Source organism: Chelonia mydas, chromosome 5 (assembly GCF_015237465.2).
Source record: "Chelonia mydas isolate rCheMyd1 chromosome 5, rCheMyd1.pri.v2, whole genome shotgun sequence".
Classification (NCBI taxonomy): domain Eukaryota; kingdom Metazoa; phylum Chordata; order Testudines; family Cheloniidae; genus Chelonia; species Chelonia mydas.
This window is the reverse complement of record NC_051245.2, coordinates 17,822,148-17,845,200: the sequence shown is the minus strand read 5'-3', so window position 1 is coordinate 17,845,200 and position 23,053 is coordinate 17,822,148. Positions and strand designations below refer to the sequence as shown.

The window sequence follows — 23,053 nt, the reverse complement described above, 5'->3', positions numbered from 1 at the left end:
TTACAATGTGTATGATAATCAAGTTGGGCCATTTCCAATACAAATCCAGATTTTCTCCTCCCCCACAACCCCCCCCCACACAAACCCACTCTCCTGTTGGTAATAGCTTATCTAAAGTGATCACTCTCCTTACAATGTGTATGATAATCAAGGTGGGCCATTTCCAGCACAAATCCAGGGTTTAACAAAAACGTCTGGGGGGGGGGGGGGAAGGTAGGAAAAAACAAGGGGAAATAGGTTACCTTGCATAATGACTTAGCCACTCCCAGTCTCTATTCAAGTCTAAGTTAATTGTATCCAATTTGCAAATGAATTCCAATTCAACAGTCTCTCGCTGGAGTCTGGTTTTGAAGTTTTTTTGTTGTAATATCGCAACTTTCGTGTCTGTAATCATGTGACCAGAGAGACTGAAGTGTTCTCCGACTGGTTTATGAATGTTATAATTCTTGACATCTGATTTGTGTCCATTTATTCTTTTACGTAGAGACTGTCCAGTCTGACCAATGTACATGGCAGAGGGGCATTGCTGGCACATGATGGCATATATCACATTGGTGGATGTGCAGGTGAACGAGCCTCTGATAGTGTGGCTGATGTTATTAGGCCCTGTGATGGTGTCCCCTGAATAGATATGTGGGCACAGTTGGCAACGGGCTTTGTTGCAAGAATAGGTTCCTGGGTTAGTGGTTCTGTTGTGTGGTATGTGGTTGCTGGTGAGTATTTGCTTCAGGTTCGGGGGCTGTCTGTAGGCAAGGACTGGCCTGTCTCCCAAGATTTGTGAGAGTGTTGGGTCATCTTTCAGGATAGGTTGTAGATCCTTAATAATGCATTGGAGGGGTTTTAGTTGGGTGCTGAAGGTGACGGCTAGTGGCGTTCTGTTATTTTCTTTGTTAGGCCTGTCCTGTACTAGGTGACTTCTGGGAACTCTTCTGGCTCTATCAATCTGTTTCTTCACTTCCGCAGGTGGGTATTGTAGTTGTAAGAATGCTTGATAGAGATCTTGTAGGTGTTTGTCTCTGTCTGAGGGGTTGGAGCAAATGCGGTTGTATCGCAGAGCTTGGCTGTAGACAATGGATCATGTGGTGTGGTCAGGGTGAAACCTGGAGGCATGTAGGTAGGAATAGCGGTCAGTAGGTTTCCAGTATAGGGTAGTGTTTATGTGACCATCGTTTATTAGCACTGTAGTGTCCAGGAAGTGGATCTCTTGTGTGGTCTGGACCAGGCTGAGGTTGATGTTGGGATGGAAATTGTTAAAATCATGGTGGAATTCCTCAAGGGCTTCTTTTCCATGGGTCCAGATGATGAAGATGTCATCAATATAGCGCAAGTAGAGTAGGGGCGTTAGGGGACGAGAGCTGAGGAAGCGTTGTTCTAAGTCAGCCATAAAAATGTTGGCATACTGTGGGGCCACGTGGGTACCCATAGCAGTGCCGCTGATTTGAAGGTATACATTGTCCCCAAATGTAAAATAGTTATGGGTAAGGACAAAGTCACAAAGTTCAGCCACCAGGTTAGCCGTGACATTATCAGGGATAGTGTTCTTGACGGCTTGTAGTCCATCTTTGTGTGGAATGTTGGTGTAGAGGGCTTCTACATCCACAGTGGCCAGGATGGTGTTATCAGGAAGATCACCGATGGATTGTAGTTTCCTCAGGAAGTCAGTGGTGTCTCGAAGGTAGCTGGGAGTGCTGGTAGCATAGGGCCTGAGGAGGGAGTCTACATAGCCAGACAATCCTGCTGTCAGGGTGCCAATGCCTGAGATGATGAGGCGCCCAGGATTTCCAGGTTTATGGATCTTGGGTAGTAGATAGAATATCCCAGGTCGGGGTTCCAGCGGTGTGTGTGTGCAGATTTTCAGGGAGTTTCTTTTTCAGGGAGTTTCTTGAGCAAACGCTGTAGTTACTTTTGGTAACTCTCAGTGGGATCAGAGGGTAATGGCTTGTAGAAAGTGGTGTTGGAGAGCTGCCGAGCAGCCTCTTGTTCATATTCCGACCTATTCATGATGACAACAGCACCTCCTTTGTCAGCCTTTTTGATTATGATGTCAGAGTTGTTTCTGAGGCTGTGGATGGCATTGTGTTCTGCATGGCTGAGGTTGTGGGGCAAGTGATGCTGCTTTTCCACAATTTCAGCCCGTGCACGTCGGCGGAAGCACTCTATGTAGAAGTCCAGTCTGCTGTCTCGACCCTTCGGGAGGAGTCCACCTAGAATCCCTCTTTTTGTAGTGTTGGTAGGGAGGTCTCTGTGGATTAGTATGTTGTTCAGAGGTGTGCTGGAAATATTCCTTGAGTCGGAGACGTCGAAAATAGGATTCTAGGTCACCATAGAACTGTATCATGTTCGTGGGGGTGGAGGGGCAGAAGGAGAGGCCCCGAGATAGGACAGCTGCTTCTGCTGGGCTAAGAGTATAGCTTGAATAGAGACTGGGAGTGGCTAAGTCATTATGCAAGGTAACCTATTTCCCCTTGTTTTTTCCTACCCCCCCCCCCAGATGTTCTTGTTAAACCCTGGATTTGTGCTGGAAATGGCCCAACTTGATTATCATACACATTGTAAGGAGAGTGATCACTTTAGATAAGCTATTACCAACAGGAGAGTGGGGTGGGGGGAGAGAAAACCTTTTGTAGTGGTAAAACACCCATTTTTTCATGCTTTGTGTGTATAAAAAGATCTTCTATACTTTCCACAGTATGCATCCGATGAAGTGAGCTGTAGCTCACGAAAGCTTATGCTCAAATAAATTGGTTAGTCTCTAAGGTGCCACAAGTACTCCTTTTCTTTTTGTTCCTTGAATAATTGCATACAAATCACCTACATATTGGAAGCTAGATCTGAATTATAATGTTATTGTTTCCGCTTTTTACAAAAGAGGTTTTAAATTATTTACACGTTTTTGAATAATAATTACACAAATGATGGTGTGATTTGAAGTGCATCAGACAAGGCTTCAGAATTCAACAGACACACTGAAAGCTCTTCTGAATGGTTAGCAGCTCCCAGCAATTTATTAAATGATAGAGAGTATTAACTTTCCCTTCAGATTCAGAAATAGCTATGATTATGAAAAATTATCCAATTTTCTGGTTAATAAAATTTAAGAGAAATTTAAGCTACAGGAGATTTAAAAAAAAAAGAGTTTGACACACCTGAGTTTAAGTAGCTGAGTAAGTAGTCTATAAATATAGGGTGGTTTTTAAGGGCTGGTCTCTTCTCCTTTTGAAGAACACTACATAAATTGGTTACCCACCTTTATGTTATGACCACCATGTTATCCCATGATTTAGCTTACAAGATGTTGCCATGAACAATAAAGGCCCAAGATAGTGGCAACTTACATGTAGCACAATGACATTAGTGCGTCTATTTCTGATAACAATGTCATCAGCACCTGTTATCCTTGTAACTCCCCTCAGTACTTATGAAAGTTCCATGCGTGCAGCAAAGGGAAAACAGACCCCTGAATGATCATCATGCACTCTATTATTTTAACTATGTTAACAGAGAAAAATGTACAGAGTTGTACATATTCCCTCAAAGTTTCTAGAAATCTTTTGGGGAGAATGGGTTTCCCTGCTGAGTAATATCTGGGATTATGACCTTCCCCAGAGAACAAATTTATTTATAAAAACATTAAACCCTTGATTGCAACTGCAGTTACTTCATTCCAACTATTTATATCATTTAAAAGCTGACCTCAACTTTTTCTGCCTTCTTTGAGTTATTAAGGAGATGTAACCTGTGACATCTACAGTGTTGTGAAATACTGCTGTCGTGGGTCAGTAGGTAACATTTTTCTCTGGCAGCTCATAAAGGTTCACGTTTTGTAGCTTAGGAGCAAAGATTTGTTTTTTAACCACCACTCCAATACAGCATTAGAGGGCACTGTAATGCTAGAAATGCTGCCCCACATCAGCTTTGCCAAAGAAAAATGGGACATCAGCAATATGTATTCCTGGTGTCCTGCAGCAAGTCCCCAGATAAAGACTTTCCCTGCTTATCTTGGTACAATGGCATTAGTAATATCTGACAAAATTGAAAAGCCAAGATAATTCTCTCTCTCTCCTTTTTATAAACAACTGACCATGTATTTCATTCATCCTTGAAATAAAGCTTATAAATGTACTGCACGTACACAGATTTGTAGAAAATGCAGTATGTGCATTTTCATATTGTTATCTATGCATGTTGGTTTATTTTTGTGTTCGATATTAATAAACAGTTCAAATACTATTATTTTATTTGCTTCATTTAAAGTTCAGTAGACAATTATGGTTTGTATCTAAATTGAAGCTGAAATTTAGAATCAAATTATGTTTCAGTTGAAAAGGGGGTAAGTACAGTTCTGGGATTTATTAGTTTCTGCTACAGGTGAAAAACATAAGTTATTAATAAGTTAAAATTGGAAAGAATGAGGGGACCTCCTACTGATCGGACACTACTATATTCAGACTTTCTTAGCTAGCCTTTTCATAAGGCAGTCAGAAGTAAATTCCAGACTTGAGTTGCTTCCCTATCTTGCTAAATAGATTCCAGTTACTTTGCTTCAGAAATGTATCATTTAATGTTATTAATTTACATACAGTAAATCTAGTGGAACATTGAGATTGAAGTTCTGCTTTCCCACTTGTTACTGCATGCATCTTTAACTTCTAGAGGAATCCATGTCAATATGCAGTTTAATATTTCAACATATAAAAATATGATTTACTTCTAATTTTCTTTATATTTTTTCAGGACATCTAATGAAATCAACTGGAACCTGTTCGCATAAGAACTAAATAAAACCTGAATCAGGTTTTGGTCCAACGTATATAACAACAAAAAAGGGACGCACTCCCTAGTAATTAATTATGGGGTAGATAATCACATCTCACACCCTCATCTCCTCCTGGCACATAAGAACGACCTGGTAATGCCTGTATCCGAGCAATTATGTCTTAAATGGTGAATATGACCATACCCAGCCAAAGAACATGCAGGCTGATCCTCAGCTGGAGTTATGACAATTTAAAACAGCTGAAGATCTCTCCTTGGATTACATTTTGTTACCAATGGATCTAAGGGGAAAAACCATAAGCACTTTGCTCATGTGGCAGTGATATGTACAATAAAACGTATCTGTTCTTGTACAGGTCACTGCATAGTTAGTTACTAAAGGCATGTTACGGAGAAAAAAAATTCAGCTGCAGTTTTATAACCGACTAGGGGTGTGGTTTCCTTGAAAGAGCTTTGTGTGCTATAATATCTTAAATCAGATAAGGGGTGACTTTATAGATCTTTGATGCTTCCTTAGTTCCTTGCGGTTTAAAATATCTTGTGATCAAAACATCTATTTGCCAACAGAGCATTCATTACCATAAGTCACATGCATATCTCCTGTTAATAATCATTAAGGTCAGGAAACCAACGTTTCTGCATAATGCAGAATGCACTCAAGCCTTCAGAAGCTCTTTTCGCCTTATAGGTAGAGACAGATTTGTCAAAAACCAGCTGAATATTATTGAACATGACATATTTAGGGTGGATAACATTAAATATTCACGTCAGGGTATTAAACATAGTCCTTGTAGACTATTACAAGATGTAACAAATGTGTAAATTTATCTTTTTGGTATCTCTTGATGCTCTCTGATATAGAATTTATTTCCCAAATGAATTTTATGGTACTTTGTGTAAACACTATGAAGTAGGTGATATCTAGCCCATTAATCTTTTTGTTTAGTTAGATATCTGGGTCTCTGTATCTTTTGATGTCTCATTACTCTGTCATTATTATATTTTGATTCTTTGACTCACTTTAAATTCTCTCTAACAGAGTTCTTTTACTTGGCACAAATTGGGAGCATGAAATTAACTTGGCACCCCTCAAGTTGATAGAGACTAAGCACTTGCAAAGTGCTTTCTATTCACATTTCATGGTTGTTGAGAATGAATAATCAGGATCCTACAAATAATTCATTCAGAGTGAAACCAGACTCGGACAAGTAAGTCCTGAAAATCTGGATAGACTGTGATAAGCTCTGAACAAATTAATACATTTTTTTCATTTTTCTGACTCTTGTTAATTCACTAAAACTGTTATATGAGGGTTTTCACACTTAGCCTGAATATTTGATAACATGGTCTTTATACACATAGATAACGGCTAGCCCTCTGCCAATGCTGCTGAGTGCACTGGCCAATTCATTGCGATGCTAGGGACTGACTGAAAATGGAGTCTCCCTTTCCTCCTTCAAAAGCAGCAGGAGTAGGAAAAATGACGTTTCTGTTCCAATATTTGTTAAAGGCTGAACTTGCATAATACCTCTTTCCTACAAGGAAAACAAGGATAAGATGTATGTAGATCTACAGAGTATTGCATATGAATTGCCCTTTTGTTCAGTCATTTTCATATATATGTTTAAATTAAAGATAGGCCTGAAGCAGAATATTGGATCCAGACCTCTTACTCCCTACAAATGGAATTGGATCTGAAACCTCTGATCAGAGCTTTTCAGCTCTGGCCCATCTTCATTTTAAGCAGCCTTCTGTGAAGACATTATTTTTTATACTCAAAAGCTTAGGAATTTTTGCTCTCGAAAAGCTACAGCTCTACTACATGTGACCCCAGTTTCCTAAAATAGGCACATAACTTATGTCACTCTATTTGTTTCCTTAATTAATTGCCTTTTAAAAAAGAAGACTTTATATACTGTCATGTAACTACATAAGTGACAGTTTCAAACATAAGGCACACAGTTGCTGCCAGTACCCTTTGTGCCACTCGCAGTAATATAGTCTACCTTTTCATGGCTAATAACGTAGGGGCAGATTGTGACAGGTCTTTGCGTTTGTGGATTATCTCTCCACTTCCACTTTCAATGGGGCCAAACATGGTTGCAGTCCAGAGTTCCAGTAAGCACAGGCACTGCTCCCCATTAACACGCACTGAGGCACAAGCCATTGAAAAGGTCCCCCTCATCTTGCCTTTCCTCCATACTGGCCAGCAAGAGAGATATCTGGCACAGACTTGTTTAGGCCGACAAATAGTTTGTTCCAAGTAAGAGAGAAAATTCCATATGTATCCAATTAGACTGTGCCTCAGACAGTGTTGATCTGTTCTTTAATTATTTTGCATTTGTTTGATCAATTAAAAAGAAGGAAATCATAATTTTGTATCCCTATTTTCTAGATATGTGAGAGAGTAATTACTAGTTCTTTACAGCCACCAACAGAGATAAAATAAATACCAAGGTGAAACAGTATCTCACTAAGAAATTGCAGTCATGTGCAATTAGCTTCCTTGTTCATGGGAGAAAATGGAATGATGTCGTTGTTTTTTTACCCAATGGTATGCGTGTGAATACAGCTGCTGCATTATTATGGTGTTCATTTTTGTCTACTATGGCGCTAGTTCCAGTCTCTCAATAACGGTTTCAGAGTGCCTTCTAAAACTTTTGTATTAGTGTTAGCATAACTGACTCCTAATGTCACTGAAGTAAACTGCAAGCATTGAAGCATGAGCATGTTGTATATCTCATTAATATCCAGCTATCTAAGAGAAAAATTCAAACCTTTCAGAGTCCGGAAGAGAATAGGGTCAGAGAGCGGTCCCACTCCTTTGGCATTGCGAGCTTGGATTCTAAAGTAATACACAGTATCTAGGTTGAGGTCCATGATTTGATGAGTAAGTCGGTCACCACTGATTGACTCCATAACCCAGTCATCAATTGGAGCATTCTTGTCCAAGGTGTAGAACAGAATATAAGCTGCATAAACATTGTCTTGGTTAGTACATATAGTGCATTTTACAATCTATATTTAAAATTCAAATTTCAGTCAAGATAAATGTTTTTTATTTCACCTACATTAATGACAGGTCTTTCATTAAAATCTATTTTGATGAATGTTACAAGAATTAATGCATAATTTTCCTATTTCAAGATCAGAGTATCAATTGCAGTATTCACTGCAATATAAAACATAGGATTAACAATTAGGGAAATACCTAGCAAGCTTTACTGTGTTATATTTGTTACTTGTACATTGCACTTGTCAAATTCAGACTCGTGATCCAGTATGATATCAGTCATAAGCCATATGTGATAAGTCTTTAGTGTTTCAGGGCTGGTATAAAACTAAACAACATTGATGATAAAAGAAAAGGAGTACTTGTGGCACCTTAGAGACTAACCAATTTATTTGAGCATAAGCTTTCGTGAGCTACAGCTCACTGCATCCGATGAAGTGAGCTGTAGCTCACGAAAGCTTATGCTCATATAAATTGGTTAGTCGCTAAGGTGCCACAAGTACTCCTTTTCTTTTTGCGAATACAGACTAACACGGCTGTTACTCTGAACATTGACGATGCACATCATTCACTGGGTGCTCATGAGAAACCATGCAATATTTCCTGGTAACTATACAGTAAATCCATTTGAAAAAACCATGATAACTCACTGTAATGCTATCACTGTATCTCACAATCCCCAGGAAAATAAAATAAACCACCGCTGTAGGTAATTTGATTTAGTCCTAAATTGTGCAGAGGAGCCTGTCCAAAAGGTGAATACAGCTGACGTGCTGAGTAATAATGACCATAATGTAATTAAATTTAACATCCTGGTAAGGGGGAAAATACCAAAGAAACCCACCACAGTAGCATTTAACTTCAAAAAGGGGAACTACACAAAAATGAGGAAGTTAGTAAAATGGAAATTAAAAGGAACAGTCAGAAAAGTGCAATGCCTGCAAGCTGCATGGAAACCTTATTAAAAAACCATAATAGAGGCTCAAACTAAACGTATACTCCAAATTAAAAAAAAAAGCAGTACAAGGATCAAAAAATGTCACCATGGCTAATTAACAGAGTAAAAGAGGCAGTAAGAGGTAACATTCAAAAATTGGAAGTGAAATCCTAGTGAGAAAAATAGAAAGGAGCATAAACACTAGCAAGTCAAGTGTAAAAGTATAATTAGGCAGGGCAAAAACATGTTGAAGAACAACCAGCAAAAAGTACAAACACTAAAAGCAACTAAGGACACAGAAATCAGACACAGGAATCTTGCAAAACAATCAGAGGGGCACTGGATGATCGAGGTGTTAAAGGAGCACTCAAAGAAGACAATGCTGTTGTGGAGAAGTTAATATATTTTTTTTTTGCATCAGTCTTCACTGCTGAAGATATGAGGGAGATTCCCATACCTGAGCCATTCTTTTTACGTGACAAATCTGAGGAACTGTCCCAGACTGAAGTGTCAATAGAGGAGGTTTTGGAACAAACTGATAAATTAAAAGTAATAAGTCACTAGAACCAGATGGTATTCACCCAAGGGTTCTGAAGGAAAATGCAGAAATTACAGATGTGAACTTGCAGAACAACTAACTGTAGTACGTAATCTATCACTTAAATTAGCCTCTATATCAGATGACTGAAGGATAGCTAACGTAATTCTGATTTTAAAAAAGGACCCAGAGGCAATGCCAGCAATTACAGGCTAGTAAACTTAACTTATTACCTAATTTCTTGCCTAACTTACCAGGCAAATTGAATGAACCTATAGTAAAAAACAGAACTATCAGACACATAGATGAATACAACATGTTGGGGAAGACTCAGCACAGATTTTGTAAAAGGAAATCAAGCCACAGCAGTTTATTAGATTTCTTTGAATGTGTCAACAAACATGTGGATATGTAAAAACAATGAAGAGTCCTTGTGGCACCTTAGAGACTAACACATTTATTTGGGCATAAGCTTTCGTGGGCTATAACCCACTTCATCAGATGCATGGAGTGGAAAATACAGTACGCAGTACATATATTACAGTACATGAAAAGATGGGAGTTGCCTTACTGAACTGGGGGGGGGGGGGGGGTCAATTCACGAGGCCAATTCAATTAGAGTGGATGTGGCCCATTTTCAACTGTTGACAAGAAGGTGTGAGTATCAACAGAGGGAAAATTACTTTTTGTAGTGACCCAGCCACTCCCAGTCTTTATTCAAGCCTAATTTGATGGTGTCAAGTTTGCAAATTAATTCCAGTTCTCCAGTTTCTAGTTGAAGTCTGTTCTTGAAGGTTTTTTTGCTGAAGAGTGGCCACTTTTAAGTCTGTTATTGAGTGTCCAGGGAGATTGAAGTGCTCTCTTACTGGTTTTTTAATATTACAGTTCTTGATGTCTGATTTGTGTCCATTTATTCTTTTGTGTAGAGACTGTCTAGTTTGTCCAATGTATATAGCAGAGGGGCATTGCTGGCACATGATGGCATATATCACATTGGTGGATGTGCAGATGAATGAGCCCCTGATGGTGTGGCTGATGTGGTTAGGTCCTATGATGGTATCCCTTGAATACATACTCAGACAGAGTTGGCAATGCGGTTTGTTGCAGGGACTGGTTCCTGAGTTAGTGTTTATGTTGTGTGGTGTGCAGTTGCTGGTGGGTATTTAGTTCAGGTTGGGGGGCTGTAAACGAGGACTGGCCTGTTTCCCAAGGTCTGTGAGAGTGAGGGATCATCCTTCAGGATAGGTTGTAGATCCTTGATAATGCGCAGGAGAAGTTTTAGTTGGGGGCTGTAGGTGATGGCTAGTGGCATTCTGTTACTTTCTTTATTGGGCCTGTCCTTTGTAGTTGACTTCTGGGTACCCTTCTGGCTCTGTCAATCACGCATTCTTAAAACTACAATACCCACCTGGGGAAGTGAAGAAACAGATTGACAGAGCCAGAAGGGTATCCAGAAGTCATCTACAAAGGACAGTAACTATGGGGGGTGTGAGTGATTGCTGGACCCAGACAAGGAAGGAGTCTAGTCTGTGAAAGAAGCTTACTGGAACATCTCTAAGGGTGAGATTTACCTACATTTAGTTTCCTACTGTATTTGGCTTAGACTTGTGTGGTTTTGTTTTATTTTGCTTGCTAATTTACTTTGTTTTCTCTGTTATTACTTGGAACCACTTAAATCCTACTTTTTATATTTAAAAAATCACTTTTTGCTTATTAATTAACCCAGAACATGTAATTAGTGTTATATCAGTGTTATAGATGGCAGACAATTTATGAGTTTACCCGTACACGCTTTATACAGAGTAAAACAGATTTATTTGGGGTTTGGATCCCATTGGGAAGAGGGTATCTGGGTGCTAGAGACAGAAGCACTTCTTAAGCTGTTTTCAGTTAAGTCTACAGCTTTTGGGGGATGTGGTTCAGACCTGGGTCAGTGTCTGCAGCAGGCTAGTGTGTCTGGCTCAATAAGACAGGGTACTTGAACTCCCAAGCTGCCAGGGAAAACGGGCTTAGAGGCAGTCTCAGCACATCATGTGGCAGTTCACAAGGGGGTTTCTGTGACCCAACCTGTCACCAGAGATGGTATGATGGGATAACATGATTCTGGCAATTAATTGATCTTTAACTATTCATGGTAAATAGGCCCAATGGCCTGTGATCGGATGTTAGATGGGCTGGGATCTGAGTTACTACAGAGAATTCTTTCCTGGGTGTCTGGCTGGTGAATCTTGCCCACATGCTCAGGGTTCAGCTGATCGCCATATTTGGGGTCGGGAAGGAATTTTCCTCCAGGGCAGATTGGAAGAGGCCCTGGGGGGTTTTCGCCTTCCTCTGTAACATGGGGCACGGGTCACTTGCTGGAGGATTCTCTGTTCCTTGAAGTCTTTAAACCATGATTGAGGACTTCAATAGCTCAGACGTAGGTGAGAGGTTTATCGCAGGAGTGGGTGGGTGAGATTCTGTGGCCTGCATTGTGCAGGAGGTCGGATTAGATGATCATAATGGTTCCTTCTGACTTTAATATCTATGAGTCTATCTATAAAAGTCATTGTGAATATTTCTCTGAAACCATCTGCTTAAAGTGCAATGGCAATCAAAAAGGCCCACCGAATATTAGGAAAGGGATAGCTACTAAGACAGAAAATATCATAATGCCACTACATAAATCCATGCTACACTCACATCGTGAATATTGTGTACAGTTCTGGTTGCCCCATTTAAAAAAAAAGATATATTAGAATTGGAAAAAGTTCAGAGAAGGGCAACAAGTACAAGTAGGAATAGTGGTGTTGGAACAATTTTTATACTGGAGGTGCTGAAAGCCACTGAACAAAACTGAAAACCCCCATATATGATGGAAACCACTTCACACCAGCGAGTGCTGCTGCACCCCCAGCACCTCTACTTCCAGCACCCCTGATAAGCAGTATGGAACAGGTTCCATTTGAAGAGAGATTAAAAAGACTGGGTATTCATCTTGGAAAGGAGACAACTAAGGTAGGAATTGATACAGGTCTATAAAATTATGGATGGTGTGGAGAAAAGTGAATAAGGAAGTGTTATTTACCCTGTCACATAACACAAGAAACAGGGATCACCCCGTGAAATTAATAGGCAGCAGATTTAAAACAAACATAAGGAAGTACTTTTTCACACAAGACACCGTCAACCTGTTGAACTCATTGCCGGGGTATCTGTGAAGGTCAAAAGTATAACTGGATTAAAAAAAGAATCAGAAAAGTTTATGGAGGATAGGTTCATCAATGGCTATTAGCCAAGATTGTCAGGCATGCAACTCCAAGCTCTGGATGTCCCTAGAGTGGACAACAGAAGCTGGGAGAGGACAACAGGGGGATGGATCACTTGATAATTGCCCTATTCTGTTCTTTCCCTCTAAAGAATGTCACACTCGCCATTGTCAGAAGACAGGATACTGGGCTAGATGGACCATTGGACTGACCCAGTATGGCCATTCTTAAATTCTTATATCACTTATAAAATTCCACCACATAAAACCACAGTAACTGTAAAATAAACAAACAAAAATAGAAATTAATTATTTTCATATAAAACCAAAGTGACTAAAACCACAAGAATTGTACTATGAGCAAATTGAGTCCCTGATCCTACAACCAGATCTATGACTGGACCCTCATGTTTTTGTGGACCCTGACCAACTTACATGAGACACCACATGGGTAAAGATAGGTGAGGTTCAGATTGCATTATTAAGCCTTATGGTATTATTTTAAAACATAAGATGAAAGCCCACAGAAATAGAAATTATAGTAACCCTTAGAATAACAGAACTAATGTGAAATAATAATTGTCTATAGAAATAATTTCCTTGGCTACTCTAATTCTTGGGAAACTTCTTGTGTCTAAATCCTCAGCTGGTGCAAATCGGCATAAGTATTCTCATCAATATCCCTCTATTCACTTTAAAATAAAATAATCTTTGCATGTCCCTGTTTCCAAATGAATTGGGGTATTAATGCAGAGAAAAAAATGTCAGAATGAAAGGCCATGATTGTACTTTAAAGATTTTTGGCATTGTATGATGTTTACAGGATTGTATGCAGTTATTTAGAGGTTGTTCTAACTATGAAAGTTCTTTGTAGTCATGTATCAGTCAGCCCATTTAGGTTAGTCCTTGTGATGATGATATGAACGTCATGTGTCATATATCACCTCAACTATGTAACATATTACAAATCATTCAATGGGATTAGTCACGTTAATAAAGTTACACACTTGCTTAAATATTTGCAGATATGGAGTTTTGGTCGTTTTGCCTTTGCTTGACATTTCTAAATAACATTTGGCCACTCCTGGCTGCATTATAGATTTCCTGTATGTGTTGTTTTTCAAACAATTCCACAATGAAGAATAGTTCTCCATGGAAATTTTCAAGCAAAGTCAGCTCTCACTTACAACCCTGTAAATAAGAAACTCCATTAAAGTTACTGCCTTTGATTCTTCTCTCACTTACACCTATGGAAATCAGGAGTAATTCTATTTAAGTCAATGGAGTTACACAGCAGAACAGAAAGAAGACTCAGGACCACTGACTGCCAATTAAAATGACCATTTTTCCCTCTGAAATTGGGTTAATGTCAGAAAAAAAAATTCTATGAAAATGCATACCTTTAACATGCCTTTCTTTTGGATGTGGTCATTGAGTATAAAGTACTGAATATAATGTACAGGGAAATAATGAATAGAGTATTTCCAACCTGAGGTGTATTATCCCTGGGAAATTTCCCGACAGATCCAAATATATCTTATTTTACTGGTAATACTGGACCAGATTCTCCATTGGTGTAAACCACCCCAGTTCTACCAAAGCCAATGGAAATATGTTGTTCGGCACAGGTTAAGAATCTGATCCAATAGGCTTTGAATTACTCACACAGGGTTTATATTTAGAAGTATTCTTGCGCCAGCATTTATAGTTCAGGATGCTTGAGCGATATGTGTCAGGAATTAGTAGTAGTATTGGTGACATACACAGACTATCTCTGACACACAGAAGATATGCTGCATGACTTCCAGGAGTCTATCCCAATAGTTTGTGTTAATTAAACCATTATGTGCATATTTTTAAATTGAATGATATTTGTCACAATAATTCTATGTCTCTTAGATGTCTATTAAAATCCTAAAGTGATCATTTAGATGCAAAATCTCTGATAGAACCTGTTATATTCTTCATACTAAATTAACATTATGGGCTTGTAATGGGTGTCTTAATTATGCATTGATGTTATCTCTAATATTTTGAACAATAAAATTTGTCATTGTGAAGCATCCATTAAGTTCAGTCCTTGTCAGTCAATATTAGAGTTTTTCTGATCATCAGTGCTTTAAATTGTTATTATAAAGTTAAACATCTACATAAATCCTACCATTTATGTGTTGTACTAAGCAACCTATCATTATATACCTTATGTATTACAATATTGCCAAACAAACTACTTATTATTAGTCATTTCTAATTGCCACCAGAAGACCTTTGCTCAGAATTACTACATTTAGAAAGTATATTAATGCCTTCAGCAATTAAAACTAAAGGATTTATATTCTCTCAATTCTCCATCTCACTGTAACTCTGGCACTGAATTAACTACTAATATAACTCAGCATTTCTATGCAGAAAAAAAAGAAAGTTCAGATGAAATATTATAGTGGAAACAAAGAAAGATAGAAGAAGAATAATGGAGGAGTGAAACCAGAAAGTGAACAGCTGTAAAATAAAAAGATAGACATGGGATAATATAAGCATTTACCAGTAATTTTTCCATTGGCTTCTAATGGAGGCTGCCAGCTGACAATGACAGCTCGAGGCTTCCCTTCCCGAGTAATGACTGTCAAATCCTTGGGAGCAGAGGTTGGTGCTTAAAAGAATGGAAATAATAGAACACAAACCATCAGTTTCTCAGCTATATACTTGTTTTCCTTAAAATGCTATATCAGTCATTCTGCATAACTACTCATTCTGCATTTACTTCTTTTCTTAGATCCTCTGATGCATTACAGATACATTCTCGGGCAATATATGTTGAGAACTAAAACCTCGATTCTTAAGGGAAACTATTGTATCATCCCATTGGTTATGGGTACTTCTGGAAATGTAGATCCTTTTTATCCCATTCCATTCCACTCTGGTGCTTATCTTTCACGCATCACTGTGGTATTTGAGCACCTACTGTCTATGTTAGGGCCTCAAGGCATCACCATATTTAATATTAATACCACTGCTACTACCATGTTACAAAGATTTTTTAGGTGCCCATCACCATTTATGAAATTAAATTAAATGAAAATACACCTAACATGAGACATTCTGGATATAGTAGCAAAGTCCTGGGAGTATTGTGTAACAATAGTACAAAAGGAGTCCTAAATAGAGCAATATATCCCATTAAATATAGAAGGCTGGGTCTGTGAGTGTCTTGTGCCTTCTTTACACTGCATGTCTGTTGCATGTTTGCCACATAATCTTGCAGAGTGGCTTAGGGATGATCATCAATGGGATCTTCTGGTGGTGTACAGACTATCAGCAGAGTGGAGAAAGAGGGGAGTGGTTATTGTTAAAGAACATGATGAGGACTGCACTGAGCTATACTGTTCCTGAGCTAGATGTTCAGTGTTTGGGGTATAATATAGTAGGTGTTAACTTAGGGCTTCCTTCACTACTGGGGTAGGTCGATCTAAATTAAGCTATTATGTGAATAACGTAGCTGGAGTCGACGTAGCTTAGGTCAACTTACCTCAGTGTCTTCACTGCACTGGGTCGATGGGGGACACTCTCCGGTTGACTTCCCTTACTCTTCTTGCAGAGCTGGAGTACCGGGGTCGACCTGAGAGTGCTGTTCCATCGATTTTGTGGGTCTTCACTAGACTCACTAAACTGATCTCCGCGTGGTGAAGACAAGCCCTTAGATTATGTCTATACTGTAGTCTAAGGTGTGATTTCAGCACAGGTATATATAAGCACATGAGATTTACCCATGCAAGTATAACTAAAAATAGCAGTGTAGATGCAGTGACGTGGGCTTTAATGTGGGCTAGCAATGCAGGTAAGTATCCAGGATCCTGGAGTGCTTGTACAGCCATGCTGAAAACTGTGCCTCTTTCCTAGATTCATTCATAGATTCATGGATTCTAAGGCCAGAAGGGACCATTGTGATCATGTAGTCTGACTTCCTGTTTAACACAGGCAACAGAATTTCCCCAAAATAACTCCTAAAGCATATCATTTGGAAAAACAAACAATTTTTATTTAAAAATTGTCAGTGATGGAGAATCTACCACAAGCCTTTTGTAAATTGTTCCAATAGTTAATTACCCTTACTGTTAAAAAATTATGCCTTATTTACAGTCTGAATTTGTCTAGTTTCAACTTCCAGCCACTGGACTGTGTAATACCTTTCTCTGCTAGATTGCAGAGCCCATTATAAAATAGTGGTTCCCCACGTAGACACTTACAGATTGTAATCACATCACCCCATAACTGCCTCTTTGTTGAGTTAAACAGACTGAGCTCTTTGAGTCTATCACTCTAAGACAAATTTTCTAATCCTTTAATCATTCTGGTGGCTCTTCCTTGAACCCTCTTCAATTTATCAACATCCTTTTTGTACTGTGGGCACAATATTTCAGCAGCAGAAACACCAGTGCCAAATATAGAGGTAAAAATACCTGTCTACTCTTTCTCGAGATTCCCCTACATATGCATCCAAGGATCACACTAGCTCTTTTGGCAACACCATCACACTGGGAGCTCATGTACAGGTGATTATCCACCACAACCATAAAATGTTTTTCAAGGTCACTGTGTCCCAGGATAGAGTCCCCCAACCTGTAAGTATTGCCTATATTCTTCATTCCTAGATATATACATTTACATTTAGACTATTAAAATACATATTGTTTGCATGCACCCAGTTTACCAAGTAATCCAGATTGCTCAGACCCATCCTCTTCCTTGTTTACCACTTGCCCAATTTTTGTGTCATCTGCAAACTTGGTCAGTGATGTTTCCTTATGTTAAATAGCATTAAGTCAAGGAACTGATCCCTGAGGGACCTCACTGGAAATAAACTAACTTGATGATGATTCCCCATTTACAGTTACACTTTCAGACCTACGCTGCTATTTTCGGCTGTGCTATTGCAGGTAAATCTAATACGGGTATGCCTACACATGCTGTAATCATACCTTGGCTTGCAGTATAGACATACCCTTAGAGCAGTCACACAGCTCATTGTGAAAGGCATGTGCAATATAGAAAAAGAACAGGGCAGTGCAGTGTGAGCTCCACAGCTCTATTCACCACCTCCTACCTGACTTCCACTATGTGAATTTTCTGAACGTTTGAAAATCTGCCTCAAAGTCTTTTTTAAAATATTGTTCCTAAAAATTTCGTTGGGTTGATGTTACATCAGAAAAAAATCTATATTAAACAAAGAGGTTCTAAATGAACATCTGACCCAAAATGAAAAATATATAATGGTGTTAAATACTGTGAAACAAATGAACAACCACACACTTAACAAAGAAAGGATCATTACGATATTGAATACAGGATTCAACAGAATACTGATCAGCTAATCTTACAATTAATGTGTCAAATGACCCTATTCAAAAAAGGATCCCAAACAATCAAGAAAGATGTAAAAAGGAAGATCACATTATAATTAATATTGATAAGTAGGTGAGACGATCATTCACTGATGTTTTGGCTTAGGCCTAATGGCTACTGGATGCTAACTTTAACTATTCCATTGGGTTTCCTTACAGATGAGCCTGGTCATGTCAAGATTTTTGATCATTCTATTTAGTAAGGCCAAAATATTCGAACAAGGATGTTCAAAATTAGGCACACAATGCACAATTTTAGTTCTTCAAATCTCTTAACCTAGATATATTTACAGTATGACATGCCTGCACACTTAACTAGGAAAATTAGTGTAACAACAATAGCCTCTAATGGGTTGTGCTTCATAAAAAACATTCAACTCAGAACCTGTTTATGACACTGGCTCATCAATTTCTGTTGAAGGGCTGAAGTTTGAGTTCTGGGATTCAACAGATTGTGAACATAAGGAATTGTGAGTAAAATTAAAAGACCAAATCTTGCTCTCAGCTCTCATTAGCTCCCACTGAAGTCAATGAGAATTATCTGGGTATATCAAGGCCCAAAATTTGGCTCTAATTATTGTTTTTGTATTGTGGGTGCACACCTTCCTTCCACCCCATGTTGCTGATTTCTACTGAATTTTATATGAATATTGATATGAACATTCTTCATTAAGGGAACTTCCACACGCAGAATGGGTATAAAATAGGCATTAACAATCAGAAATACAAGATCCCTTTAGTTAATGCAGCTGCATCTCCAGCTTAATTAATTGTATGTCAACCATATGGGAAAATCTAAAGATACATATATTTCCACTGAGTTTCCCCCTGTTAAATAACTGATGTGTTCAGCAGTTGCCATTAAAAAGTCAATATTTACCAGCAGACATTTCCACATTTGACATCTGTTGGTAAATGTTGATTTTTAATTGTAACCATTGTACTTTTGCTTCTTCTTGTCATGTACAGAAAATATCACAGATATTATGTAGTCATCTAAGTTTATATATTAATTTATATATTAGAATCAAGAGTCAGTTAAAAAGGAAAATATCATACTCAGAGCTATAGATACACTTTTTATTGAGCATGGGAAATACAATAAAGTAACTAAACAGTTTGGATCCTATCCAGCACAGTATATCTGCAGTCTTCTGAGCCACTCAGTTTGTGGAAGATCTACCAGCTCTGCAGAAGGCCTACCTATTCAGAAGAAAGACTGGCCTACTTTGGAGTGCAAAACACAAAATGAACAAAAACAGTGAACCGGAGAGCTCAAGTTTAGTAACTGCATTTAAGAAACTTCCTGCCTGCTCTTCTCCCTATTTAGATTCCGCGCATCTCCCTATACTGAGGCAAGGCAGCTCATTGGCTTGACTCAAAAGCAATTCTTCTGAAGAGCCTCAAGGAGGGAAGATGAATAATTTATTCTAAACACATATAGAATTTAATAGAAAATACTAATCATTCTGTAGAGCAGTGATACTCAGACCTCAGTGGTTCAGGAGCCAAATTAGTGATCAACATTACCCAAAAAAGCCACAGCAGTGTGAATTCATTGTTTCATTTATATATTTAATACATATTATTCTCACAGCAAATAAGTGAATAACTTGATAAAAAAATTGATAACTTAATTGGTTAATAGCATAGTAAAAGCTGACTGGTTAATAACTTAGATTGGTTAATAATTAAATCACACAGTGTTTTAATATCATGTGCTGAAGAAAGCCTCAGGAGACACATTAAAGAGCCACTTGTGTGCCACAAGCCTCAGTGTGAGTACCACTGCTGTAGAGCATTGTTTTTATCCACTCAATAGAATTCTATATTTTGGGATACACTTCTCCATTAATATCATTATAATATTAATATGACAGTTAAAAAAGCAAAACCCAGAGAAAAGGTATCATTCTCTATTTTTTTAAGGGAGAACAGAGTAGAAGGAAAATAGAGAGGTTGGGACCTGACAAGCTCCTTAGCTTCCTTTTCCTTGCAGACAGAAATAAAGGTCCAAGCCAGAGACCTCCTAACTCTATTGCCCTTTTAATATATGCTCATTCAGCTTACTGGAGGTGTTATCTTACAATAAACATTACATGACTGCTACCCAAGCAATACTTTTCCTCAGAGCCTTAAGTAGCCATCATAGTTGTATTTCTGAGAGCCCTCACTGAGCATCTGAGGCCAGCAGCTACATAAAATCCTTAATGCCTAATATCTATTCAATGATATAATAACAATTCTAATAATAGGGAAAGAATAATGGTGACTAGTAGGGGCCTGAATACAGAAAGGTGTGAAGACAATGGGAGTGTCATCCAGGGCTTAAATTCTCATTCCCACTCAGGACTTGGGACTATAGCCCCATGGAGGGGGCGCCAGGGCCTGAGGCTTTAGTCCTTCAGGGGAGAAGGGGGGTGCTGGGGCTTCAGTCCCCACAGCGCATGCTGGAGCTTAAACCTCAAGCCCCAGTGCTTCCCGTGGAGCTGAAGCCCTAAACCCCAGGGCTCCAACGGGGCTCTGGTGGGTTCTGACTGAATTTAAGCCTTGGTGTCATCTAAGGAGCCTCATCCACCCAGGCAGGGAGCCTCTGACATGAGACAAGAAGTTCTACAGGTAGAAAGTTTGTATCTGTAAATAACATGCAATTTGAAGAGACTGCTCAACTTTGTTGCATATTTTTTGTTTAATTTTGTAGCTGTACCAGCTGCTGTAACTCCAATTCAGGATCTTTAATCCATCTGGGCTGGAGCACATGATTTAAGAGGAGAGGCTGAGGGAACTGGGATTATTTAGTCTTCTGAAGCGAAGAATGAGGGGGGATTTGATAGCTGCTTTCAACTACCTGAAAGGGGGTTCCAAAGAGGATGGATCTAGACGGTTCTCAGTGGTAGCAGATGACAGAACAAGGAGCAATGGTCTCAAGTTGCAGCAGGGGAAGTTTAGGTTGGATTTTAGGAAAAACTTTTTCACTAGGAGGGTGGTGAAGCACTGGAATGGGTTATCTAGGGAGGTGGTGGAATCTCCTTCCTTAGAGGTTTTTAAGGTCAGGCTTGATGATTTAGTTGGGGATTGGTACTGCTTTGAGCAAGGGATTGGACTAGATGACCTCCTGAGGTCCCTTCCAACCCTGATATTCTATGATTCTATGTAATGTCTGCATACAGACACCTCCAGAGCCCACAGAACTGCACATATACAATATAGTTAATAGAACTGTGGGCCTGTGGCTTCAAAAGCATCTTCTCCTCTTCAGCCAAAAAGAATCTCTATTAGCTGGTATCAGTACATGATCCATTCCCAGAGGCACTAGGGGGCTGGGACAGGATCACACACACTAGAGCCAGTACAAGTCGCCTTTTATGAATTAATAAATGAGAGAGACTAACAAAGCTGTCATCTTAGTCATAGAAGACTATTTCCATCATTGTTCTCATCTGATATCAGTTTTCTTTGAAAACTGAATACCAACTAGGTCACATCATTAGTGAAAAAGATCTTTGAAGCTCACCGTATTTATGATCCATATTATTGGAAACATGCCATTTACTAAATTCCAACGTTTGGCTTTGAGAAACTTTAGAGGAAATATTAAATGTCTTCTGTTTTGTTACCCATAGAAAAAAGTGAAGAAAATAAATTTAGCTTTTAATGTACACTGTTGATTTGTTTTGCTGGCATGAAATTTGACAATGCTACCAACTATATCAGCAGTAGTTCAGCAATTTCAATATACTTAGTCAGTTCCAGATTTTGAAAATTCCTAAATATATTTTACTAATATGGGCATCTTGAAACAAAATCACTTTTTAAAGCTATCAAAATATCTAGACATACCTGCTTCATATGTTGTGGCATGTGCAGTCATGCTCCACGTGCTTGACCTTCGACCTTTTGTTACCATGACAGAGAATTCATACATAGTGTTTGGCTTAAGGCCTATTACACTATGGCTCAAAGCTGTTGTATCTGCTGACTACAAAAGGGGGGGAAAGAGGAAAACAAATATATGTTTAAGCAAGTAAGACTTGAAAAACGCAATCCTAGAAAACTAACTTCCACACACACTTTCTCCATATAACAGAGAAAATGGAAGAGCATAATAGAGTAACACTAAATAGCCTTGGCACTGTAGCATGTATTTTAGTGGAACTATTATTAGTACTATAAATAAGATACTAAATAAGAAAAATAAATAAATAAGATACTAAACTTGTTTTCTATAATTTAGACAGTTAACTAAGGTATGGAGAAAAAATGTTTAGCAGCCTCTAATGGAAGTTTACAAATACATATTTTCTCACCAGAATGGTTCTAACTAAGGCACTCTGGTCTTTCTACGTTCCTTGAATGAATATGTATTTAATTTCTTATAAAAACTAGAACTGTTAAGTGTTGTATTTTTGCTTGTTTAATTATGCATTATTTATCCAGTTCACTACAGCATGTTAAGAACAGGTATATAAACTAATATTGATGTGCATATTACATTTTTATAATGTAGATTTACCTGATCTCAGCCTGTTCTAAGGAATGACTTAAGAGACACAGCACATTTTTATCACATGAGTAGAGCCAGAGGAAAATTGCAGGATAAAACTGGTGAAAACTGAATGAAACCCTGTCTGTATTTTCAGAGCATTATGGAGCCCCATCATACTGGGCCCAATTTCTGAAGAGTTAGGCACTTCCAGTGAGATGTTGAGCATCTTCCGTGCCCACTGACAGCAGTGAGAGTTGAGGGCATGCCACATCCAGTATAACATGTGATCTCAGCTCATTTATCTGAGCGGTAAATCTTTAACTTGTACGATATGTCTGATGGCCTAAAATCTACCAAATGATGCCTGAACCACTAGAGCGGGTGAGTGAAATTTATGCCCAGTTATGCAAAACATCTGACTTTCATCATTAGAATGGATCCTTTTTCACTGTTCGATAGGATGTGTCTGGAACTCTGCAGCTCTCTGGTATTCACCAGTAATGTCACCCTTGTGTAGACATTAATCATCAGCCCTAATGATGCAAGTTAAATCTTGTAAAATGTTACAATTAGCTTCGAAGGCAGTGCAGAATACTGCTTTGCTTTGCTACTCCACAAGCATTCACACTGAGGCTTTGCACAGCAGTTAAACAAAGA

The 23,053-nt window shown here is 38.7% G+C and overlaps 1 protein-coding gene across 2 annotated transcripts in view; it reads right to left on the bottom strand.

The window, feature by feature from the left end:
* DCC (DCC netrin 1 receptor) overlaps positions 1 to 23,053 on the bottom strand; it is a 928,337-nt gene that overhangs the window by 92,320 nt on the left and 812,964 nt on the right. For both annotated transcript variants that reach the window (XM_037902678.2, XM_043547198.1), the window contains exons 18-20: positions 21,751 to 21,889; positions 15,054 to 15,161; positions 7,554 to 7,748 (exon numbers count right to left, since the gene is read on the bottom strand). In XM_037902678.2, the coding sequence (XP_037758606.1) occupies positions 7,554 to 7,748; positions 15,054 to 15,161; positions 21,751 to 21,889 (442 nt within the window). The remainder of the gene's footprint in view (positions 1 to 7,553; positions 7,749 to 15,053; positions 15,162 to 21,750; positions 21,890 to 23,053) is intronic.